Source organism: Bubalus kerabau, chromosome 17, assembly GCF_029407905.1.
Source record: "Bubalus kerabau isolate K-KA32 ecotype Philippines breed swamp buffalo chromosome 17, PCC_UOA_SB_1v2, whole genome shotgun sequence".
In the NCBI taxonomy this organism is placed as follows: domain Eukaryota; kingdom Metazoa; phylum Chordata; class Mammalia; order Artiodactyla; family Bovidae; genus Bubalus; species Bubalus kerabau.
The window spans coordinates 67960771-67984877 of record NC_073640.1 but is presented as its reverse complement, the minus strand read 5'-3'; the positions used below and the strand labels follow the sequence as shown (position 1 = coordinate 67984877).

At 53.4% G+C, this 24107-nt stretch overlaps 3 protein-coding genes across 5 annotated transcripts; 2 read left to right on the top strand and 1 right to left on the bottom strand.

Annotated features, from left to right (window-relative positions):
* Nucleotides 1-146: 146 nt before the first annotated feature.
* Nucleotides 147-4134, top strand: TSEN34 (tRNA splicing endonuclease subunit 34). 2 transcript variants are annotated; one of them, XM_055551649.1, is made up of 5 exons: nt 147-182; nt 1271-1517; nt 1759-2008; nt 2159-2413; nt 3643-4134. In XM_055551649.1, the coding sequence occupies exons 2-5, from the start codon at nt 1275-1277 to the stop codon at nt 3828-3830; spliced, it is 936 nt and encodes a 311-aa protein (XP_055407624.1). In that variant the 5' UTR covers nt 147-182; nt 1271-1274; the 3' UTR covers nt 3831-4134. The 2 variants fall into 2 exon arrangements, with proteins under 2 accessions (XP_055407624.1, XP_055407623.1); XM_055551648.1 differs by lacking the exon at nt 147-182 and adding an exon at nt 244-392.
* A 4715-nt stretch (nt 4135-8849) lies between these two features.
* RPS9 (ribosomal protein S9) lies at nt 8850-15872 on the top strand. The gene is made up of 5 exons (XM_055551657.1): nt 8850-8937; nt 9196-9317; nt 9522-9644; nt 14629-14815; nt 15625-15872. Exons 2-5 carry the CDS (start codon nt 9221-9223, stop codon nt 15800-15802), a joined length of 585 nt encoding a protein of 194 aa, XP_055407632.1. The 5' UTR covers nt 8850-8937; nt 9196-9220; the 3' UTR covers nt 15803-15872.
* A 111-nt stretch (nt 15873-15983) lies between these two features.
* LOC129630975 (leukocyte immunoglobulin-like receptor subfamily B member 3) lies at nt 15984-22797 on the bottom strand. Of its 2 annotated transcripts, XM_055551641.1 has the most exons (12): nt 22339-22797; nt 22087-22122; nt 21644-21928; nt 21180-21485; nt 20694-20972; nt 20113-20412; nt 19544-19588; nt 18662-18772; nt 17924-17966; nt 17736-17776; nt 17497-17549; nt 15984-16838 (listed from the first exon to the last, which is right to left on the bottom strand). In XM_055551641.1, exons 1-12 carry the CDS (start codon nt 22451-22453, stop codon nt 16692-16694), a joined length of 1761 nt encoding a protein of 586 aa, XP_055407616.1. In that variant the 5' UTR covers nt 22454-22797; the 3' UTR covers nt 15984-16691. The 2 variants fall into 2 exon arrangements, with proteins under 2 accessions (XP_055407616.1, XP_055407615.1); XM_055551640.1 differs by having other exon boundaries at nt 17497-17776.
* Nucleotides 22798-24107: the final 1310 nt, after the last annotated feature.

The following is a 24107-nucleotide window of genomic DNA, read 5'->3' as shown; positions in this document are numbered from 1 at the left end:
GTTGCTCATAGGCTGAGTCTCAGGTTTAGGACAGAGGCGGAGCCACGGGCTTTGGCCAGATGAAAGAGGCGGACCCAGAAGCACCCCCCCCCCAAGGGGGTGGGGCCAATAGCGTTCTACCTCAAGGGGCGGGGCCAGGGTGGCGAGCGGCCCGTTTACTAGTCCCGGAACCGAGGAGGGAGGTGCGCTTCGAGGGGCGGGTTCGAGGGGTTTACACTTTAGGGGGAAGGCAGGGCTACGGCCCTGCGGGGCGGGCCCCACACTTCCCGCTCCGCTGAGGTGGCGGCGTGACGACACCGACGCAGGGGGTCGGCATGGGGGGTGGAGGAAGCCCCGCGTGGCGCGCTACGTAGGGGGTGGCTCCGCTGGGACTGCGAGCTGGTGTTTACGAGGTGAATAGCTGTTTCCGTCAGAGGACGGTGCCACATTCTGAAGGGAGCGCTCACGAGCGGGCTGAGCCCGCCCGAGCGGAGAACGGACCGGGCTTCCGGCTGTGGGGTTCGGTCTTAGGGTGGGAACTCCAACCGGGGCGGGGGCGGGGGAGCCGGCGGCCAAAGGGGGCGGGGCCTCAGGCTGTGGGCTAGACGTGAGCCGAGGCCGTCCGAACGCCTGACGCCTAGTCTTCGGGAGGGGGCGGGGCCGCGATCGGCTGAGCCGAGGACTTCCGAAAGTACGAAGCGGCCCCGCTCGGGCGGGGGCGGGGCTTCGCATTCTGCGAGCCGGGCTCAAAGCGGGGACCTGAGGCCGGACCTCGAGGGCTCAGAAAGGAGAGGCGTCCCCGAGGAACCCGAAGGGGGCGTGGCCTCTGGGGGCTTTGGCCTCCGGAGGTCCCGACACCTGACGGGAACACTGGAGAGCGAAGCCGAAACGGACCTTTCGGAGGGGGCGTGGTCCGCCCTACGGCAAGCTTTGCAGCAAGGCGCGGGGACCCGCACGTCCGGTCTCGCCCCTGGCCAGAATGCTGACCGCAGGGTCCAAGGCGCCCCGGTGGGGCCCCAGCCCTCCTCTCTGGGCGGGGCGTCGTCTGGGTCAGCCCTGGGGCCTGGCGGGATCGCCCGGGGGCGGAGCCCGGCGCCCAAGGGGCGGGGCTAGCGCTCCCGCTCAGCAGGTGGCGAACGCGGCTTGGAGCGAGGTTCCGCCCCACGAGCCTCAGGGGTGGGGCTTCGCCTAGACCCCCGGCCAGGCTGTGGGCGCCCTCCCAGCGTCGCGAATCCCGCGGCGAGAGGCGTGCTGCCGGGTGGGTGACTGCTGTGCACCTGGCCTCCCGCAGGAGGATGCTGGTGGTGGAGGTGGCGAACGGCCGTTCCCTGGTGTGGGGGGCCGAGGCCGTGCAGGCGCTGCGGGAGCGCCTGGGCGTGGGGGGCCGCACGGTGGGCGCCCTGCCCCGCGGGCCCCGCCAGAACTCGCGCCTGGGCCTCCCACTGCTGCTGATGCCTGAGGAGGCGCGACTGCTGGCCGAGATCGGCGCAGTGACCCTGGTCAGCGCCCCGCGCCCGGACCCCCGTCAACACAGCCTGGTAAGGGGCGGGGCAGACTAGGGGCGCCCCTCCCGGGGGACCTGCGGGAGGGGAGGCCGGGGACGACTGGTCCTGAGGTGGGAGGGGTCTGAGAGTCCTGGATTCTGGAATTCTGTGAGAGTAGGATAGTAGGATCCCCAGGTTCATTTCCCGAGGTTTGGAGGGGCCAGAGTCAGGATTCCTAGCTCCCTAAGGCAGGGCATTCCTGAATCCTGATATTACAGGAAAGTTTACTTCTCAGGCACTGGCATCCTTCAAACGCCAGCAAGAGCAGGGCTTCCAGGAACAAAGCGCTCTGGCAGCTGAGGCCCGAGAGACCCGTCGTCAGGAGCTACTAGAGAAGATTACAGAGGGCCAGGCTGCGAAGAAGCTAAAGCTGGAACAGGAATCAGGGACCAGTGGGAGCCAGGAGGCCGGTGGGAAGCAAGCTGCCGAAGAGAATGAGGCCAGTGCTGGCCAGGCTGCTGGAGAGCATGAGGAAGCACATGAAGGTGGGGGTTGGAGTCCACGGACCAGGGGAAGGAGGGAAGAGATCCTTGAGGAATTTTTGGCTGGCACTCTAGGGCTGGACCTCGCTGGGGGCTGGGAAAAAAACCTTGCCCCTTGGATTCATCAAACTCTCTTGGATTCACCCCCACCAGGCTCCTCTCCCCAGCCAGGGCCTTCAAATGGAGTGGCCCCCTTACCGAAGTCTGCTCTGCTCATCCAGTTGGCCACTGCTCGGCCGCGGCCCATCAAGGCTAGGCCCCTGGACTGGCGTGTGCAGTCCAAAGACTGGCCCCACGCTGGCCGCCCTGCCCACGAGCTTCGCTACAGCATCTACAGAGACCTGTGGGAACGAGGCTTCTTCCTCAGTGCCGCTGGCAAGTTTGGGGGTGACTTCCTGGTCTATCCCGGTGAGTTTGCGTTGGGACCTCTGGTGACATTTTTCAATCCCACCCCGTTCTGCGTTTCCCCCCCTTTTTGGTCTCCTTTTCTCAGCCTCTAAGAAACAGGAAACACTTGGGAACCCAAACTCTTTTGGAGAGCAGTTTAGTAAATGAACAAAGAGAGGAAAAAAAGAACTCTCACAAAAAACATATAGAATAAAAAGTAAATCATATTTTGTAGTGTTATGTACATTACTATATTTAATAATACATACACATTGCAGATTCTTTACCAGTGAGCCGCTTGGGAAGCCCTTCCATATCTTGGCTATTGTAAATAATGCTGCAATGTACAGAGGGGTGCGTTTATCTTCTTGAATTAGGGTTTTCATTTTTTTTTTTTTTCAGATAAATACCCAGGAGTAGAATTGTTGGAAGCCTTGCTTTTATAGATTTATGTTACCTGCTAGTTTTCTGTATAGTTCCCTACTCAGGGTCCTACTTTACTTGGTCAGGTTCATCTAACCTGGGGGCAAAGTATAGCTCCCCTCCCCTCAGCCTGTCAAATGAGGCCCACTGACAGGTTTTCTTTTTAAATAAAGTTTTATTGGAACACAACTCTGTTTACATTTGATCAGTGGATGCTATGGTGCTAGATTGGCAGAGTTGAGTATTTGCAGCATGGCCCACAAAACAAAATATTTACTATCTGGCCCTTTTCAGAAAAATTTGGTTAACTCCTTAATTCTATTTTATTACACCCTTCTGTTGTAAATCATTCTCTTCTTTTAGTCTGAGTCATTTCTCATTGGATATTTATGATAGGATATACATGATACCCTTTTGAGTTCCTCATGGCTTTGACTGACAGCGATATATTCAGTTACTTGTTGTTGTCGTGGCTCAGATGGTAAAGCGTCTGTCTACAATGCGGGAGACCCAGGTTCGAGCCCTGGGTTGGGAAGATCCCCTGGAGAAGGAAATGGCAATCCACTCCAGTACTATTGCCTGGAAAATCCCATGGACAGAGGAGCCTGGTAGGCTACAGTCTATGGGGTCACAAAGAGTCAGACACGACTGAGCAACTTCACTTTCACATAATGTGTCAGCTTGCTCCACCCCCCAGGCCCAAGGGTGTCTTTTACAATATCGGTAGTGATGGCTGGATGCATTGCAATCCCCTCCGTGTTGGAGGTCCCAGTGTCTTCCAGCTTTCCACCAGTGGAAACTGCTACCTGCCTCTCTCCTTCACCCAGGTGACCCGCTCCGTTTCCACGCTCACTACATCGCCCAGTGCTGGGCTCCAGAGGATCCCATACCACTCCAGGACCTGGTTTCGGCTGGCCGCCTGGGCACCAGTGTCAGAAAGACGCTGCTGCTTTGCTCCCCGCAGCCCGATGGTAAGGTGGTCTACACGTCCCTGCAGTGGGCCAGCCTGCAGTGAGCTCCAGAGACCTGTGGGCGTGCGGCCGTGTCCGTGGCAAGACCCTTTCTAGATGGTTCCAAGCTCTTCTCTGCGTGGGAGGCCCCGCCCCACCTCCTGCCTCTCTTGGTGGTTAGTGTTCGATTCCAGATTTATAAACACTACATCCTCCTTATATCCCTCCCCAATCCAAAGCACTTAGTGGCTGTGTTGTTTTTATAGTTACCAGTTTCCAACCATGAGCTTCCTGAGTGTGAAAGCTGATTTATTTCTGTTTTCTACAGGGCTTAGGTCCCAAGAGGTCTCAATAAATTTGTTGAATCAGTGTGGAGTTTGTGATTTGAATCCTTAAGACAATCCTGGGAGGTGTGGGCATTTGCTGCAGGTGTTTGGGCAGATGAGGAAAAGCCTGGGGGAGGGGAAATGACTTGCTCAAGGTCCCACCTCTAGTAAGGAGCAGGTGTGTTAGTCGCTGAGTCGTGTCCAACTCTTTGTGACCCCATGGGCTTCCCTGGTGGATCAAATGGTAAAGAGTATGCCTCCAATATGGGAGACCTGGGTTGGGAAGATCCCCTGGAGGAGGGCATGGCAACCCACTCCATTATTCCTGCCTGGAGAATCTCCATGGACAGAAGAACCTGACGGGCTATAGTCCATGGGGTCACACAAGAGTTGGACACGACTGAGCAACTAAACGCAGGCTCCACTGTCCATGGGATTCGCCAGGCAAGAATAGTGGAGTGGGCAGCCATTTTCTTCTGCAGGGGATTTTCTGGACTCAGGAATCGAATCCAGGTCTCCTCCATTGCAGGCATATTCTTTACCATCTGAGCTGGGGTTTAAAACCTGGTCTTTCTGACTCTGAAGTCCGAGCTATTCCACTGCACTACACTTACTTTGGAAAAGCTTTCTTTAAGACATTTCAGATGCATACAAAGGCATAAATAAAAAATAACTCGTGAAAAAAAGGAGGCAACTGTTGCAGTTTTAAGGAGTAGGGAGAGGGGTGGTCTTGCTCTTGGATTGGGTGCTGTTTATTCGGGTGTTCAGAGAATTACTTTTTATACTGTACATTTCTAGATTCTCCTTTATATGTATGCTCTATTTCACAATTTTTTACAAAAGCTAAAACACATACGTATGAAATATGCACTTGTAAAACAATTTGCAGAGCTGCTTTTCTGCTTAAGAAATTACTAGAACATTACCAATACCAACTTCCAATATTTAAGAAACTGATTTTTTTTTTAAATTTTTATCTATTTAAATAATTTGGCTGCACCAGGTCTTGGTTGTGGCATGTGGGATCTAGTTCCCGACCAGGGGTAGAACTCAAGCCCCCGACAGGTAATAAACGCTGGAGAGGGTGTGGAGACAAGGGAGCCCTCTTACACTATTGGTGGCAATGTAAATTGGTGCAGCCACTACGGAGAGCAGGACGGAGGGTCCTTAAAAAATAAAGATAGAACTACCAACTGACCCAGCAATCACACCACTGGTCACGTATACTGAGAAAACCATACTTTGAAAAGATGCTTGCAGCACTATTTACAATAACCAAGACATGGAAGCAACCTAAGTGTCCATGGACAGATGAATGGGTAAAGAAGGTTTGGTACATATATGCAATGGAATATTACTCAGCCATAAAAAAGAATGAAATCTTGCCATTTGCAGCAAAATGGGTGGACCTAGAGATTATCATAGGTGATGATAACTAAATGAAGTAAGGCAATGACAAGTATTATATGGCAATCACTTTTATGTGGAATCTAAAAAAAAATAGATAAAAATGAACTTATTTATAAAACAAACAGACTCACAGACATAGAAAACAAACTTATGGTCACCAAAGGGAACAGTGAGGGGAGGAAAGATAAATTATAAGTTTGGGATTAATATATACACACTACAATATGTAAAGCAGGTATAAAACAAGATCAGATCATATCAGTCGCTCAGTCGTGTCCGACTCTGCGACCCCATGAATCGCAGCACGCCAGGCCTCCCTGTCTATCACCAACCCCCGGAGTTCACCCAGACTCACGTCCATCGAGTCAGTGATGCCATCCAGCCATTTCATCCTCTTCCGTCCCCTTCTCCTCCTGCCCCCAATCCCTCCCAGCATCAGAGTCTTTTCCAATCAGTCAACTCTTTGAATGAGGTGGCCAAAGTACTGGAGTTTCAGCTTTAGCATCATTCCTTACAAAGAAATCCCAGGGCTTATCTCCTTCAGAATGGACTGGTTGGATCTCCTTGCAGTCCAAGGGACTCTCAAGAGTCTTCTCCAACACCACAGTTCAAAAGCATCAATTCTTTGGCGCTCAGCCTTCTTCACAGTCCAACTCTCACATCCATACATGACCACAGGAAAAACCATAGCCTTGACTAGACGAACCCTTGTTGGCAAAGTAATGTCTCTGCTTTTGAATATGCTATCTAGGTTGGTCATAACTTTCCTTCCAAGGAGTAAGCGTCTTTTAATTTCATGGCTGAAGTCACCATCTGTAGTGATTTTGGAGCCCAGAAAAATAAAGTCTGACACTGTTTCCACTGTTTCCCCATCTAGTTCCCATGAAGTGGTGGGACCGGATGCCATGATCTTTGTTTTCTGAATGTTGAGCTTTAAGCCAACTTTTTCACTCTCCACTTTCACTTTCATCAAGAGGCTTTTGAGTTCCTCTTCACTTTCTGCCTTAAGGGTGGTGTCATCTGCATATCTGAGGTTATTGATATTTCTCCCGGGAATCTTGATTCCAGCTTTGTGTTTCTTCCAGTCCAGCGTTTCTCATGATGTACTCTGCATATAAGTTAAATAAACAGGGTGTCAATATACAGCCTTGACGAACTCCTTTTCCTATTTGGAACCAGTCTGTTGTTCCATGTCCAGTTCTAACTGTTGCTTCCTGACCTGCATACAAATTTCTCAAGAGGCAGATCAGGTGGTCTGGTATTCCCATCTCTTTCAGAATTGTCCACAGTTTATTGTGATCCACACAGTCAAAGGCTTTGGCATAGTCAATAAAGCAGAAATAGATGTTTTTCTGGAACTCTCTTGCTTTTTCCATGATCCAGCAGATGTTGGCAATTTGATCTCTGGTTCCTCTGCCTTTTCTAAAACCAGCTTGAACATCAGGAAGTTCACGGTTCACATATTGCTGAAGCCTGGCTTGGAGAATTTTGAGCATTACTTTACTAGCATGTGAGATGAGTGCAATTGTGTGGTAGTTTGAGCATTCTTTGGCATTGCCTTTCTTTGGGATTGGAATGAAAACTGACCTTTTCCAGTCCTGTGGCCACTGCTGAGTTTTCCAAATGTGCTGGCATATTGAGTGCAGCACTTTCACAGCATCATCTTTCAGGATTTGGAATAGCTCAACTGGAATCCCATCACCTCCACTAGCTTTGCTTTCTAAGGCCCACTTGACACTAGATAGCACAGGAAACTATAGGGCTTCCCAGGTGGCACTAGGGACAAAGAACCAGCCTGAAAATACAAGGGACAAGAGACTCGGGTTTGATCCCTGGGCTGGGAAGATCCCCTGGAGGAGGGCATGGCAACCTTCTTCAGTATCTTGCCTGAAGAATCCCATGGACAGAGGAGCCTGGTGGGCTACATTTCATGGGGTTGCAAAGAGTTGGACACGATTGAAGCAACTTAGTATGCACACGCTGTAGCCTGATTGGCTTCTCTGTCCACTAGTGCCACTGGGAAGCCCAGGATTAAGTAAATTAACATGGGTACAATTCTTTGAATGGGGCCTGATGCATAGTACTTAAGTATTCTACAATGCCACCTATTATTATTTTTAGTGATAGAAATAATGGGTCACATGAATTAAAACATCAACAACAAAAAAACCCCAAAACCTAAGGTGTTTAGCCCAAAGATTTAGAGTGCTTGTTAAATATTATCTAACCACGATAAAGTCGTTGGTGTGAATGGGATTATCCCAGAGAGAAAAGCACTACAGGAAATAATCCTGGGTCTGTCTGAGAGGATATATACATATATATATATATATTGTTTCAGGTTTATAGCAAGAGGTTTCAGAACATTTTCCCTGTTCTGGAAACCCAAAGAAAACCTCAGGATATAAACTGCTGTCTTTCACAAAGAGGCACAAATGATCTTTCACAATGATCTTTTAATCATTGGATCTCAAGTTAAAAAATAAGTCGGTTACCTTTACGTGTATACACACACACACACACACACACACACACACACACAGAGTTTTCGTCAGTCACCTTCTCAAGGAGGCTTCCCTGACCATCCTTTCTGAAATACCATTTTCCCTTAGTCATTGAGAGATGTGCTTAGTGGCTTAATCCTGTCCGACTCTGTGACCCCGTGGACTGTAGCCTGCCAGGCTCATCTGTACATGGATTCTCCAGGCCAGAATACTGAAGTGGGCAGCCGTTCCCTTCTCCAGGGGATCTTCCCAACCCAGGGATCGATCCCAGGTCTCCCGCATTGCAGGCGGATTCTTTACCGACCGAGTCATTAGGGAAGCTCAGTCATTATCAGTAATTTATTTTCTTCACAGCAGCAATCTGAAACGATCTTCTTATTTTCCCTCTCTTCCCTTAGGCTCAAAGTTTCACGAACAGAGGGGCTGTTGAAGGGTTCAAAAGGGCAGATTGGCTTCTGGTTGTGGCTTGCGTAGACATTCTGATATGAAAAATGATTATTTTTTAAATTATTCATGGATATAACAGAGCATCTTGGAAGGAGCTTTGAATTCTTATAGGTCCAGTCCTCTGGAGATCTTTTCAGAGAGACGGAGCATGCTGAATGAAGCCTAGCGGCAGTGGCGGTGACTACTCCAACTTTATAACGCGACTCAGACGTTAGCTGAGTGGTGACTTAAGTCACTACCCGAGGGCGGAGAGGAACCCTCACGTCGCACCCGACGGAGCACTAATGCCTCATCAGTCCTCCCGGTTTAGGACGCCACTCTAGCCCAACCTCTCCTCTTGACTGCTTTGTCCGCCCGCCAAGGCCTTTTCTGATTGGTGCAAACTTGCGCTGTGCGTGGTGACGTCACAAGAGGGCGACGTTGCTATAAGAACGCGGCCGGCGAGCGCGTGCTCCTCTTTCTTGGTTTCCAGAGCGTTCGCTCAGGTTAGTTATGCGGCCGTGTTCGGTATTCTGGGTGTGGGTCGTAAAGTCTTGCGGGCTATTCGACCTTTAATGAGTACGCTAAAGCAGTTGGAGGTGAAATGAGCGTAACTGGAAAGTGATAGAAATGATAGTCGGTTATAAAACGCTTCAGGGACGGTTCTCGCGATATCTTCCCTAGGCGCCGGGAGGTTCATAGCGTAGTTCTGGGACTGCGCAGGCGCTGCCGAGTCCTCACAGGCAGCTCTCCTTCCCGCACAGGCGCAGACGGGCAAAAAGAGCCAGCATGCCGGTCGCCCGGAGCTGGGTTTGTCGCAAAACCTATGTGACCCCGCGGAGACCCTTCGAGAAGTCCCGCCTCGACCAAGAGCTGAAGCTGATCGGTGAGTGGCTAAAGCTAGGTTTCTGTTTCCCGGGCTGGGGAAGCTGACACATGGGTGAGGCCGCCCACGTCCTCGTTCTGTTTAAAAATCTCCAGTGTGTTCACCCTCCTCACCCAGTTTTGGGATTGTTGTTTTTCTGTATCCCGAAGTCACTAATCCTTTTTCACTAGTCCATGGGACTGAGCTTTTTCACTCATTCTGCAGGCGAGTATGGGCTCCGGAACAAACGTGAGGTCTGGAGGGTCAAATTCACCCTGGCCAAGATCCGAAAGGCTGCCCGGGAGCTGCTGACGCTGGATGAGAAAGACCCGCGGCGTCTGTTCGAAGGTATGTATGTGAGCCCGCAGGAGAGCCGCTGCTGTTCTTCCTTCTAGGGTTGTGCAAGACATGGAGCAAGACATTCGATTCAGCCTTTAGTAGGAGTTATGGAGTAGGGAAATAGGGCTGAATCCGAGTACGTACTTATTTCATTTTATCTATGACTGGTTTCTTCAAACCCATAGAATCGGTTTCCAGTGGATTAGAACTAACACGGAGAAGGCGATGGCACCCCACTCCAGTACTCGTGCTTGGAAAATCCCATGGACGGAGGAGCCTGATGGGCTGCAGTCCATGGGGTCGCAAAGAGTCGGACACGACTGGGCGACTTCACTTTCACTTTTCACTTTCATGCATTGGAGAAGGAAATGGCAAACCACTCCAGTGTTCTTGCATGGAGGATCCCAGGGAAGGGGGAGCCTGGTGGGCTGCCGTCTATGGGGTTGCAGAATCGGACACGACTAAAGCGACTTAGCAGCAGCAGAACTAACAATGCCAAGCATTGGGCACCTGGTTATATCTATACATAGTTCAACAGAACAGTATTGCTTCTTATGTTCCTGTTCCCTGACTAGACAGTGAAATTTGAGAAGTTCCACCCAGGGTGGAACTTGAGTGTGTATATTTGCCTTCTTTAACACGATGGTGAAGGACATTTACTCAGGGTCTGAACAGTAGAGGACCTGTGGGTTTCACAGGAAACAACGGTTCCAGGTGATCTTAGAGGGAATACAGATCATACCATATGATTTAAGGTTAAAAAAAATGATGGTGCGGTATACTTGACAAACTGCCATCTTTTAGACTCTTAAGGTCTAAATGTCTGCTTTAAGATGTGAGGTTCATGGGCTTTTGGAAGGGACGATATCATATTTTAGTAGGACCTCTTAGGTTCTCAGATGGTGAAAATACTAAGAAAGAAGTCTGGTACTTTATAAGGCTCACTGAATATCTTTTTCTAAGCTCTTGGTGTACATTTATTTAATTTGCACAAGTAGAGTGGCGGGGGTACTGATCATAGTCTTCAAATGAGCAAGTGATCCAAGATTTCCCTCAGTAGGTGGGACTGGAGTGCATGTGAGCTCAGGGTTGGGAGTTGAAGGAGGGTTCCAGATGATGGTTAGGTAACATGCCAAAAGTTGAAACAGTTCCTAAATGTAAGAGTAGTCAGTAAACTTGGTGCTACATTGTATCTTGAGTGTGGAAGAGCTTCATATACAGTTTGTGATTCTAACAGATGCGACTGGCTGTAGGTGATTCTGGTTTTTTTTGGTGTAGGTGTGTCTGTTTTTTGTTACACCTTTTATTAGGATAAACTTTACACAACAGGAAGTTTGCTCACAGTATCTAAAATTTATTTTTAGTTACATCTAAAATTGGCCATTTTGTAGGTATTCTCTTGATGCTGCTTTTGGTCTGACCCTAGGAAATCTTGATTCTAGTGAAAGTCAGGAGGGGCTGGGCTAACTTGGGCAGCTGGCTTTTTATTTTCAATTGGAGTGGCTAGTCTGGTTTTTCTCCCAAACCGTGATTAAGGATGGAAGTGCTCTTATACGTCTGTTAAGCATGAGTGGTCATCCATAGTAGAGATTGAGAAAGGTTTGGAGAGGTGTTGTACTAACATAGATTCATCACTTTGATCTATCCCAGTTCCAAGGGTGTGAGAGGTTCTCATTTTTAACCTTTGTTAGTTGGGAAGCTCCTTTGACACTCATGAGAATTGAGGAATCTCCCTGGTGGATGTTGGTATTGGGTGGAACTCTGTCCCAGAGTTTGGGGGACAGACCTCAGCTTGTTCTGGTCTCGGAAACTTGCTGGAGAGTTAATCACAGAGAAACTTAGGTCTCAGCAGTCATGTGACAAAGAGATGGCACAGGGTAGGGCTGAGCAGCGGGTGTCCAGGGATTACTTGGTTTTCCAGGGGGGAAGTTGCATGGGGAGGGCAACAGCAGGTAATCCACAGTGAGTGAAGCTAGATTGCTGGGATGGAGAGGAGGAGCCTGGGGCTTTGAGGTGTTTGCTTACTGCTGCAGCTTGGCCTTGTTTGAGGTCCAGCCTTTCCCGCTAAGGTGTGCGTCTTATCTGACAAGAAGAGTTAATTCAGTCATTCACAGGTATCAACTCTCACCTCACACCAGCACAGGGTAAAGACCAAACTTGGGTCTCCTGCACTGCAGGCAGATTCTTTATCCTGTTTTGGTGTAAGGTGAGAGTTGATACCTGTGAGTGCCTGAGTGAAATGAACCAGTAAACTGTTTTTGTCATAAGACTCACACCTTAGTGGGAGTTTGATCCCTGGGTCAGGAAGGTCCCCTGGAGTAGGAATGGCAACCCACTCCAGCCTATTCTTACCTGGAGAATGCTGTGGACAGAGAGCCTGGCAGAGTTGGACACAACTGAGTGACTAACACATCATATTAGAAACTAAGGCACTTAAATGTTTGCCTCATGCCATAGAGACAAGGGCCCCTTGGCTATTGAGGTGCCCACTGGCATACAGGTTTTTTGTTTTTTTTTTTGAAACAAACTTTGATTTGGCTGATTCTGATTGTTAATTCTTTGGGCCAAATGAAAGCCATTTATCAATTTTTAGTAGTTGAACACACTCCTGTGGTTGAAGGCTGCAAGCTTATCAGTTTTGTTTTTGTCTTCATATCCAGTAAGATTTTTCCTGTATTGATGGCCCTCCCCACTATTAAAGGATGTAGGTGGGTTAATAATAGTAAGTGAAATGTGTTTTTGAAGTAATACAGGTTGAGTTATTGTCAGGTGTCTATTTTCTAATGTAAGTACAAAAAGATGTGAAGTGTCCAAAATGGAAGATAATTCCAAACTCACTTTTGTTTACGTTTGGATATGTTTTGTAATAATATTTGATTATTATGTTCAGTTTTTAAATTGTGTAATTGATAATTTGACATTATTAGTATAGAACAGAATGATATATTTGTATATTGTGAAATGATCTCCACAGTAAGTCTAGTTAGCATCAGATCATCTTCCCATTTTTTAATTGAAGTGTTTTTTTTGCTGTTGTATTATTTCATTATATATTTTGGGTATTAACCCCTTATTAGATATGTGATTTATATTTTCTCCCATTCTGTAGGTTGTTTTTCATTTTGTCATGCTCTGCAGAAGCTTTTTAGTTTGATGTGGTCCAACTTGTTGATTTTTCCTTTTGTGGTACCTTTACTTTAGAATCAGATCCAAAAAATCATCTCCAAGACTGAGAGGTCAAGGAGGTTACTGCCTGTGTTTTCCTCTAGGAGTCTCATTACATTCCTGTGTTTAATCCATTTTGAGTTTGTTTTCCCCGCTGGAGGCTTAAGGGATCTTCATTCCCAGTTGTTTAGTCGCTAAGTCGTTTCCAACTCCCAGTGGGCCCCACAGACCATAGCCCGCCAGGCTCCTGTCCACGGAATTTCCATGGCAAGAATAATGGAGTAGGTTGCCATTTCCTTCTCCCTGGGATCTTCCCCCTCCAGGGATTGAACATGTATTTCCTGTGTTGCAGGCATATTCTTTACCACTGAGCCAGGGGAGCAGCCCTGGCCACTGCAGTGAAGTCACCAATCACTGAGTCCTCACTACTGGACCTTCTGGGAATTCATGATTTTGAGTTAACTTTTGTGTTCAGTCTTGTCCTTGCATGTGACTGTCCAGTTCTCCAGACACCAGTATTGAGAGACTCTTCCCCATTGTATATTCCTAGCTCCTTTGTTGTAAATTAATTGACCGTTTATATATATGGGTTATTTCTGGTTTCTATTCTGGTTTATTCCCTCGATCTGTTTTTATGTCAGTGTCATACTGTTTTGATTACTATAACTAATGTATACAACTTTGTGGGGTGTTTTTTTTTTCTTTATTTTTTGTTTTTGTCTTTTTTACAACTTTGTTTTTCCTCAAGATTGGCTTTAGCTATTCAGGGTCTTTTCTGGTTCCATAAAGATTTTAGGATTGCTTGTTCTTTTTCTGTGGAAAATGGCATTGGAATTTTTATAGGGATTGCCTTGAATCTGTATATTGCTAAGGGTAGTATGGGTGTTTTTTTTTTTAATTGCTGTTCCAGTCCATGAGCACTGAATTTCTTTCTGTTTGTGTCTTTAATTTCTTTGATTAGTGTTTTGCAGTTTTCATTGTGTAGGCTTTTCATTAAGATTTTTATGCAGTTGTAAATGGGAGAATATCCTTCACTTGTGTTCAGTATTTATTCAGTGCAAATTCGTACCTGGGGTGTTGGAAAAGGTATAGTATGTTTCTCCATTTAGATTCTCCTTGGCTTCTAGTCTGCTAGGAAGGCTGTCACAGAGTCAGCCAGCTTTCCTTCAGGATTTGTCTGGGGGCAGGGGTGGGTGCTAATAAATGATAATCCTCTGTGATGATAGCCAGCCCCGGGAGTGCGAGCCGGCAGCGTCCCTGGAGCTCTCCTGACTGGCACTTGGACGCCCACAGGCAAGGCCCCCTGAACCTGGAGTTGCTGGGTGCCAGGGAGAAGCTGACGCCCGCTGGTTTACTTTGCCAGGCACTGAGGTTATCCTCACTGTCGTTTTAGTAAAAAATGGATGACACATACTCAACTCGAATGTGTGCCGTGTCTCTTCCAGGCCTAACAGATAGGTACTGATGCTGTTGAAGTGTCAGACGCGGGAGGTGGTTTGCGTGCGTTTGATTGGTAGGGCTTTTTGGACGCCAGTGTATTAGCTCGTAGCCCCTGTGCTGTGTTACGGGAGGACTAGTGGAGGGGCAGCAGCGAGTAGACTTGCACTCTTCTAAGAGCTCTGGAGGGCTCTCCCTTGTTCAGACGAGTTGTGGGTCGTTGTCTGCCTCAGGGTCGTGAGGATTCCGGCAGTCACGGCAGCTCATGCAGTAGTGCGTTGAGTCCTGTATCAGAACTAGTTCTTCCTTCCTGCTGGGTCTCACCGCCGTGGTGTGGAGGTGCCAGATTTGAACTGGAAGGCTGAGACAGGCTTCTGTGCCCCCTCACCAGGTAATGCCCTGTTGCGGCGGCTCGTCCGTATCGGGGTGCTGGACGAGGGCAAGATGAAGCTGGATTACATCCTGGGCCTGAAGATTGAGGATTTCTTGGAGAGACGCCTGCAGACCCAGGTCTTCAAGCTGGGCCTGGCCAAGTCCATCCACCATGCCCGTGTGCTCATCCGCCAGCGCCACATCAGGTACCGCCTCGGGGCTCCCGGAGCCTCCCCCACCCTGCCCCCTGAAGGGACGCCCTCGCTGAGCCCCCTCCCTACCCCTGTCTTCTGTGCAGCCCTCGGAGGTGGTGAAGGTGTGAGCTCACCTTAAGGGGACAGATTGGTCCCTACAGACAGCTCATGGGGGAGCTGGGGGCAGCCTCACCCCCAGAGCTCTGCGCAAGGGTCACTGCGGCTGGAGCCGTACACCTTGCGAAGGCTCCAGCAGGCGTGCCGGGAGCTGGACAGGTAACAGCTCTTGGTGTCCCGTGGAGAACCATCCCTGGGGCTCAGCTGACTTGGGTGGGTTGGGCCTGTGTGGTCACACAGTGCACCCTCCGGGCAGCTGCTGTGGTGAAGAGCAGGGGCCAGGTGGGTCTTTGGGTGCTCAGTTTACCCTATGGAGATAGGGCCCTGGTCACAGGGGCCTGTGTAGTGAGCAGGTTCCTAGCCTCTCAGTAGCCCCTGTGACTCATGGGCAGGAGCCTCTCATGCTGCTTGTGTGAAATGAAATCGCCCCGGTCCTCGTGGGGTGCCACTTCAGAGACAGTGAGAGGAGCCCTGATGGAGACTAAAGCTCAGTGAGAGGCACACAGCTCAGAACTGTCTGGCACACTTCAGTGTTTGAGAAGCAGGCCTCAGTGTTAACGCGCTGCCACCCCTGTGTTCATTCTGGGCCTGAATTCCCCCGCCCTCCGTGAGAGGTGAGCGAGTTGTCCAGGACACGGGCGCCCCCGAGGACCAGGAGCGCCCTGCCGGCCGCGGCCTGGCCCTCACCCGCCACTCCCCCCCAGGGTCCGCAAGCAGGTGGTGAACATCCCGTCCTTCATCGTGCGCCTGGACTCCCAGAAGCACATCGACTTCTCCCTGCGCTCCCCCTACGGCGGGGGCCGCCCGGGCCGCGTGAAGAGGAAGAACGCCAAGAAGGGCCAGGGCGGGGCTGGAGCCGGCGACGACGAGGAGGAGGACTGAGCCCGGGCAGTGCCCTGGGCCGGCGCAGCGGCCAGTGTGCCTCAGATAATAAAGCAGGATATGCACAGTGTGGAACTGGTCTTTACTGCTGTGTCTCTTCCCCGCTCTGACACACACCCTTCTGGAGCGGCCGTGGGGGCCGCCGCTTTCCACTCGGGGCTGGTGAGCTTTGTTCCCGTCCGTGGAGCCGTTGCTAGATGGTGGTCCTTGTTCCCCTTAGGCCTGGCTTTACCGTATCCTGACAGACACGTCTGCACATCACTCCATCACACTTCCAGGGGGCCCACAGTACAGGCAAAGACAAAACTAGAGGGAGCTTCTCGGGCAGGACCCGCCCTGCGGTCCCAGTGAGCCTGCCTTGCACTGCTGTGGTGCGGGTTCAGGGTTAATCCCTGGTGGGCGAGCTAAGCCAGTGCTTTCTAATGAACACCCAGTGGCCAAAAACAGCTCTCAGTGGGGGGGTCATTTCCCAGACAGGAAAGGGGAACCCTGCCGCCACCCCACCCCCCGTGTTTGGGGGTTCTGAAGACTTCATGGTCAGGAGGGAGGCAGGCTTCCCTTTTCTCTGTCAAGCTGCCTGGGGCAGGAAGAGGCTTGTTCTCAGGAAATGAGAAATAGGGGATTAAGCAACCCCAACAGCTGCAGGCATGGGGCACCCAAGTCCTGCTCTGGGGGCTTGGGGCTCTGCTGTCAGTTCAGTGGCCATTCTCCAGGTTACAGCTCAGGATTTGCCAAGTCGCTGTGACGTGTGCAGGAGAGTGCAGCCTAGCCTACCTTTGGGAGGTCCCAGAGCTGCTGGTGTCAGGACTCCAGGCTGGCTGGGGTTGAACTGAGTGTCTGTGGGGGCAGCTCCTGGGGTCCCTGGAGGTGGAGTCTGGGTCATCCTGGGCTAGTGCAAGGCGAGAGCAGCATACACGCTGGGCTCTGCTGGGGACTCTCCTGACTGCCAGTTGGAGAGTGCAGTCACCCCCTGTCTGCTAGTTGAGTGGTCCAGTTCGGCATAGGTCACATCCTGGGGGGCTTCAGATGTGGCAGCCTTTGGAGGGTGTAGAAAGAGGTCAGGGGTGTGAGATGGGGAAAGCCTGGGGGCCTGGGAGGTAAGGATGCACTCCTTGAGGGTCTTAGGCGTTAGGGCTCTGCTAGTGAGGGGTGAGGGGTGGTCTCTGAACCATGCCTCCTTCAGTTCCTGTAGCTTCGACCCTCAGGAAGGAGGGAAGTGAAGCAAGTTGAAATCCTGTGATGGATCGCTAAGTTTGATGCTGGGGGAGGATGGGGCTGGAGATGGGAATTGGCTGTGGCTGTCCTCACTGAGGGACAGTCAGGCCCCACTGTGCCCTTCAGGAAAGTGAGGGGGTCACCAGGGCGGCCACGGGAGCTGGTCCTCACTGCAGCGAACAGATGAGGTTCACCTGCCTGGGCAAAGATGGCTGAGGGCTGAGCAAGGATCTCAGAATCCTCTGGCTGTTAGAAGCCCCCTCTCTGGCCCTGTCTCCAGGCCCAGGGCTTGCATGTAGCCCATTTTGGGGGGCACAGACTGTTCAGCCCTGCCAGCTCAACCTGAGTGTTCAACAGTGTCCCAGTCGGAGGAGCCGGGGGGCGCGGCAGCCCAGGGAGCAGGTGCTCGTGGAAAGGGCCACCTGGCCTTGGGGTCAGTGTCCTCTGCCCTCTGTGTGTGAGGAGGTGGGGGGTCTCACCTGACTGTCCCGCGCTCTGCCATGCTCCGGCTGTGTGTCTTCCGTGACAGCACCTGGTGGGGACAGGACAAGGGGGGCCGGCTCCTGCTCAGACCGCCTCACACGTCCCACAGCAGATGTCCAGAGCGGCTCGGTGACGGGCCACTGCCACCCAGCGTCAGACTCGAGCTCTCCTCCCAAGCCCAGAACCACTGCCACCCGATCCCAGGCCCCCAGGACAGCGCCCCCCTTCCCCTTACAGTACAAGCTCTCCTCCGGGGCATCAGTGGCTGGGCTGGAGCTGGGGAGGAGAGAGCAGTGTTGGGGTGGAGGGAGCCCCGAGCAGGCGGTGGGGTGGGACTCAGGGAGAGGTCAGGCTGAGCAGTGTTGGGGCGGTGAGGGAGCCCCGGGCAGGCAGTGGGGTGCGAGTCTGTGGGAGAGGTCTTACCTCATCTTCTGGCCTCTGTCCTCAAGCACTGATGCTGCGGCTGCTGTGGGAAGACAGGAGTCAGCCTCCAGCCCGCCCCACCCCCACCCCCACCCACCCCCGCTGCCCCAGAGCCCTTCTCTAGGGTTACAGGAAGATCTGCAAGGGTCTCCAGGCTGAAACAATTGTCATGCCTTCCCTCCTCCACGAAGAATTCAAGAGAAAGGCTTCCCTGGTGGTGCCGACGCAGGGGACATGGATTTGATCCCTGGTCTGGGGGGATTCCACATTCCATGGAGTAATTAAGCCACAACTTCTAAGCTTGTGCTCTGGAGCCTCGGAGCGCGACTGCTGAAACCCGAGAGCCGAAGAGCCCAGGAGCTGGGAGCTGCAGCAAGAGAAGCCCGAGCCCCGCAACCAGAGAGGCCCCAGCTCACTGCCATCAGAGAAAGCCCATGCACAGCAACCAAGACCCAGAGCAGCCAATAAACAAAATTCAAAAATTATTTAAAAAAATTCGAGAGCTCTAAACCATGAAATACAAAACTTGCATGTATTCTCAAGCGGCGTGTAAGTTTGAAAACATCAAAGGATACTCTAATGCTCACATGTGCGCTCACATTTAGCCTCTTTAGATTTCTCTCACCGGAAGATGCTAGAGCAGTTTTAACTGGACTCACCCCTTTCTTAGGTTTCCCTTGGGCTGGTGCCCTAAGCCCACCACCTCCAGGGGTCCGAGTCACCCCGTTCCCTACTCACCTGACTTCCTGTGTCTGTCCTGACCCCGCTGTCGGAGGAAGAGGAAGACGAGGAGCAGCAGGACAAAGGTCACCGAGACTCCGATGAGGACACTCAGGTACCACGTGAGGCCTGGGGTACCAGAGACGCCTGAGTGAGCCAGGGGTGCCGTTTAACTGGGCACCTGCTGTGCGCAGACTCGTGCTGGGGTCTGTGCGTCCATCTCCAGCCCATCCGACCTGTTTACAGACGAGACTGAGGCCCAGAGAGGGAGATCATGGGCCCCAAGTTGCCCAGCCTGGAGGTGGCGGAGCTGGGACTGGAACCCAGGACTGTGGGTTCCCTCGTATTTTTTAGAATTAGTTTTTGTTTTGTTTTCATGCTTTCACTTCCAGGCAGAACACCAGTTCAGAGACGGGTGCATCAAGCCCAGTTCTCTGCCAGCCCAGCCAGATCTGCCTCCCCGTCCTTCCACCCCCAGCACAGGGCCTGCGTGGAGGTGGAGTGTGTGTCTGGGAGGGGCAGCGGGGCGGGCTCTGGCCTTCCTGAGGCCCAAGCAGGCCCTGCGCTGCGGGCTGTCGTGCTGAGGAAGGAGGTGGGAGGCCCCCTGCGTGGAGGGTGGGCCTTGGACCCCGGGAGGAGCACGGCTGGTCCAAGATCCCACGGTTGGAAGTAGCAGAGCCATTTGACTCCCACGCCCAGCTCTTTGCCTGGCACCAAGGCAGCTCCTTGGGGGGCTGGAGAGCTCAGACACTGTCCCATCAAGTGTTGCCGCGTCCCCGTCCTTGCTGTTGAGGCTGATGCCAGTGAGAAGGGGCTGTCCTGAGGCCATTAACTCGGGAAGTGACGGAGCCCCTATAGAGCTGCTTCCACCCCCACCGCCTCGCAGAGAGCCTGACTCACCCGAGGCTGATTCCAAGGCGGGGAGGAGCTGATTCCCAGAGCTTCCTAAGGGTCAGAGTGGAGATGAGCCGCGGCCTGCTTCCCCTTGTCAGCCCTGCTTCCCTCCCCCAGCTGGGCCCCAGCATCCCCCTCTGCATGACTCCCCACCCTTCATCCATGTCTCATTCCCGGGAGCCCCGCGGTCCCCTGGGACACCAGCTGAGCCAGGGCCTGTCCGCTCGCTCCCTTGGGGGCCACGGGCTCTGCTAGCCCCTCTCTTGTGCTGCTCTCTGGGCGAAGGGCCATGAGGACTGGAGACCAGAGGAGAATGGGGACCAGGGGCTCTGGCCTTGAGTCCTGCTGGTTGGCCCCAAGGCCTGTGTAGCTCTGCTCCATCACCAGGAGTGGGTCTGGATGCCCGGGATGAGGGCAAGGACGGGCAGGGAAGGGTGGCCTCTGGCTCTTTCCGGCCCCCTCAGAGTTGATCCCCGCCTTCTGTGACCCCCACTCCCACCTCAACCCAGAGGTCTCCTGGGAACAGGGCCCTGGCCTGACCCAGAGGACACAGTGGACCAGGGCTGGGCCCTCACCTGAGACCTGGAGCTCCAGGGGGTCGCTGGGGATTGACAGCAGGTGGGGGGCGGTGCTGTGTGAGCTGTAGCACCTGTAGGTCCCACTGTGGGCCGAGGTCACAGCATGCAGGGTGAAGTTGGCCTGAACGGGTGGAGCCGGGTCCTGCAGACGAAGGTGCTGGGGAGCAGCGAGCGACCCCTCCTTGGACAGATGGAAGGTGTCTGACCGGACCTCAGAGCGACACTGCAGGGTCACATTCTCTCCCCGGGGCACTGAGGCCCCCGGGCGGGCAGAGAGGGAGGGTTTCCTGTGCATTCCTGGGGGGGACAGGGGTGATGAGCAGAGAGCCCCTCCCCACACCCCGGACCCTGAGCAGGGGGCTTTCCTGTGAGCCCTCCCAGCTCCTCTCAGCTCATCTGTGTGCATCTCCTTAATCTCCGTGCCTCTCACTCCTGTTTTCACATTCTCCCCCAGACCCCTGCCCTACCTGGGCCTCTGCTCCAGCACCCTCTCCCCGGACCCGTCACCACCAGGGCTGACCCTGGTCCAGCGCCCTGAGCAGACATTCAGGACCTGGGCCAGGACAGGGGCCCCTCACCCGCAATCAGGATGTCCAGGGGGGCGCTGGGGGCCGACCACGTGTAGGAGTTGTGTCCGCTGTAGCATCTGTACTGGCCCCCGTGGGCACGGCTCACGCGGCCCAGAGGGAAGTCGGGGCTCTGCTGCCCTTCTAGATGGAGGGGCGGGCTGAGCCCCTCATCCTTGGTCAGAGCGAAGCTGCCAAAGCCGGCCTCTGAGCGACACTGGAGGGTCAGGTTGTCTCCGGCGAGCACGAGCAAGCTGGGCTGGGCGGAGAGGGAGGGCGCCCTGGACAGGCCTGCAGACGGGGCATGGAGGCATGCGGCTGCACGCCCGCCCTGCTCCTGGGCTGCAGAGAGAGCTCGCCCTGCTCCCTCCCGAGGCTTCTGCCCCGTGTCCTGCCCCAGGAGTCCAGTGTCCCTGCCCCCGTCTCCCCCAGGGCTCATGGGGCATAAGGCTGAGGTCAGGGGTCTGTCTAGGAAATAGAGGGGCCTGGGGGCCTCACCTGTGACCTGGAGATGCAGAGGGTCACTGGGGCGTGACCACAGAAAGGGCTCATTGCTGGGAGCATCATAGCACCTGTAGGTCCCCCCGTGGGAGGTGGTCACGGGGCCCACAGGGAACACAGCCTGTTCCCGCCCCTGGTTCCCATAGCTCCTTGACGTCTTGTGTCGGAGCGGGTCAGCGCCTCCTTCCTTCAGCAGGTGCAGAGTGCCCACTGCATACTGTGAACTGCACGTGAGGGACACGCTGCCTCCTGCGGCCACCACAGGGCTGGGCTGGGCGGACAGGGAGGGTGCCCTGTACACTCCTGGGGGCGAGGGGGTGTGTTAAAGGGGGACCTCCACCCAGTGACCCCAGGTGTGGGCTGGGAGGGAAGGGGCCCCCTGAGCCCGCACTCTGCTCCTCTGCCCGTGAGGAGGCTCCCACGGTGGGAGGGACCTGGAGGGACCCGCCCCGCCCTCTTACCTGTCACCACCAGGAGCAGGGGATCACTCTGCTGTGACCAGCCGTTCCTGCTGTGATATGCACACTGATACTGCCCAGCCCTACTTGAGCTCATATATTCAAAGTGGAACCTGGCCTTGTTCCTGGAGCCCTGAAGGGCCGTAGCCTTCCAGTATACAGAGCCCCTCTCTTTATACAGATAGTAGACATCAGCCAGCAGAGACCCCTGACACCAGATGGTCATGGGGCCCCCCTGGGTGACCATGGTGCCTGGGTCAGCCCGGATGGAGGGTTTGGGGAAAACGTCTGGAAAGGAATCAGAGCTGAGGAGTCAGGGCGCCTTCTCCCCCAGGTTCCCCAGCTGTCACCCAGGCCCCTCCCAGACGGGCCACCCGCGGCCCCAACCCGCTGTGCTCCCCAGTGACCAGCGGTGGTGGGTGGAAGCAGGAGGTCTGGGGGCTCACCTGGTTGTCCCTGGGCCCCTGGGCCCCAGCACATCCCTGGAAGAGAGTTCCCTGTGAGCGCCCAGCCCCACCACACATCCTGGACACTCTAGGTCTGCTCTGCACCCTAAGGTCGGGTCAGATCTGGGCTGAGGACATTCCCCTCTCCCCCAAGAAAGTCTGTCCCCACCGTGCCTCCTGCGTCCTGGGGCCTCTCAGGGACCAGATGTGGGAGGAGAGGGGTTCCCACCCCCTCCCTTCTCGGAAGCTCACCAAGGCAGAGAAGGGCGGTGAAGGTCAGGGTCGTGGCGCTGCCTCTCATGGTCCCCAGCAGAGCAGGTGACCTTGAGACCTCAGAGCCCTCAGGACAGACAGACGCACTGGGCATGAAGGTCCAGGCTCGGTGGCGCCCGTCTTGAGTTCCTCCTGAGCCTTGCTCCGCTCTCCCTGAAGGATGGGGCTGAGGCGACCGTGGTCTCTGGGGGCCTTTCTGACCAGATCAGACTTACCGACACCCCCTTCTGCCCCGCCACTCTGCCTGCCTGTTCCGTCTCCTCCTTGTGCCAAGTCTGGATCCGGAGAGTGACCTCACGTCCCAGAGTGCAAGGCTGCAAGAAGCCGGGCAGGCCCCGGAGCCATCTGAGTGCCTGTCCCGGTTCTTACTCTGCCTCCCACAAGGGTTGTGTGATCTTGGGCAAGTAGCTTCCCTTTCCTGAACTTCTGCAAACGTTCTTCCTTTCTTCCGTCAGCTAGTCCAGTTCGTCAGTATTTGCTGGGCAATGACCGTGTTCTGCCATGGTGACAGCCTGGAGTTTCCTTGGTGATGCCATCAAATTCCTTCCCTGGACTTGTGGGGCTCAGATGAATAAAAACAGACAGTGGACAAACATTTACATGGCAAACAGTTCAGCTGACTCTTGTGAGACTGTTAGGAGTTGGAAGAAAACAGGGAACCATGAGTACCTTTAACAGATAGACGTCCTGAAGCCTGGGTCCTGGCTGGGAGGTGTGTCTGACGGGCGAACAAGCAGGAGCTACTAGCTCAGGGGCGGTGGTGGCGGCGGCGGCATCCCAACCAGACAGACCTTGAGCTGCTCTCAGAATCGAGAGCAGTGACGGGGGAGGCAGGGGCGTCGCCACACTGGGTCTTGAGCGCATGTAAGTGTTTGGGGTTTATCTTTAAAGCAGTGGGAAGGTTTTCAGCAGCAGACAGTATGAAGTGATTTCTAGTTTAGAAAGATTACCACCATGTGGAGAGTGTAACGCAGGAGGGCTCTATTGATAATGAACCCCATTCACAGTAAAACGCCAACATTGATCTGGCTTCTGGATGGTGTGTTGACCAGTGTTTTAAGTCGTTCACATGGATAAACCTTACGGGAACCTATAACTCGAAATATATTTACATTGGGTTTCCCTGGTAGCTCAGACGGTACAGTCTACCTGCAGTGAGGGAGACCCAGGTTCAATCCCCGGGTCATGAAGATCCCCTGGAGAAGGAAATGGCAACCCACTCCAATATTCTTGCCTGGAAAATCCCTTGGACAGAGAAACCTGACAGGCTACAGTCCATGGGGTTGCAAAGAGTTGGACATGACCAAGTGACTTCACATATTTTACACTGGAATGAGAAAGGAAGGCTTCTTGGTCCGGCAGGTTGGAAGGGACGGCCTTGTTCAGACTGGCTGAGGGGACGGTCTGTGGAGGCACAGAGTTGTTAAGTAGGTCTGTGTACGTGGGTGCTTGGGGATATGTGGTTAAGTGTGATGAGTCTGGTCTAGGAGGGAGAGCTGTTAAGTGGGGCTGACCTCCCACAGCCTGGAACACGGGGTGATGCACCTGGACCACGTTTTTGAAGGTGGAGACTGTTGAAAGGATTTTGAACGGGGCAGGCTCAGACCTGATACGGTGGTGGGACGAGTCCTTCGGGAGGTAGTGAGAGATGAACGGGAGTAAGGGGCGGGGCCTGGGCTGGAGGACCAGGAAGGAGGCTGATGAGACAACACAGACGGGATGTCTGAGGACGGGTCAGGGACCTTATT

What these genes read in the sequence shown, in the direction of transcription:
- RPS9 (XM_055551657.1), top strand. Translation starts at nt 9,221, where the DNA reads ATGCCGGTCGCCCGGAGCTGGGTTTGTCGCAAAACCTATGTGACCCCG. An exon ending in CCAAGAGCTGAAGCTGATCG is followed by an intron (nt 9,318 to 9,521) that starts GTGAGTGGCTAA and finishes CTCATTCTGCAG; the next exon opens with GCGAGTATGGGCTCCGGAAC. An exon ending in ATCCGCCAGCGCCACATCAG is followed by an intron (nt 14,816 to 15,624) that starts GTACCGCCTCGG and finishes ACTCCCCCCCAG; the next exon opens with GGTCCGCAAGCAGGTGGTGA.
- TSEN34 (XM_055551649.1), top strand. Translation starts at nt 1,275, where the DNA reads ATGCTGGTGGTGGAGGTGGCGAACGGCCGTTCCCTGGTGTGGGGGGCC. An exon ending in ACCCCCGTCAACACAGCCTG is followed by an intron (nt 1,518 to 1,758) that starts GTAAGGGGCGGG and finishes TTTACTTCTCAG; the next exon opens with GCACTGGCATCCTTCAAACG. An exon ending in GCATGAGGAAGCACATGAAG is followed by an intron (nt 2,009 to 2,158) that starts GTGGGGGTTGGA and finishes CACCCCCACCAG; the next exon opens with GCTCCTCTCCCCAGCCAGGG.
- LOC129630975 (XM_055551640.1), bottom strand. Translation starts at nt 22,453, where the DNA reads ATGCCCAGTGCGTCTGTCTGTCCTGAGGGCTCTGAGGTCTCAAGGTCA. An exon ending in AGGGGCCCAGGGACAACCAG is followed by an intron (nt 21,929 to 22,086) that starts GTGAGCCCCCAG and finishes ATTCCTTTCCAG; the next exon opens with ACGTTTTCCCCAAACCCTCC. An exon ending in CCTGCTCCTGGTGGTGACAG is followed by an intron (nt 21,486 to 21,643) that starts GTAAGAGGGCGG and finishes CCTCGCCCCCAG; the next exon opens with GAGTGTACAGGGCACCCTCC.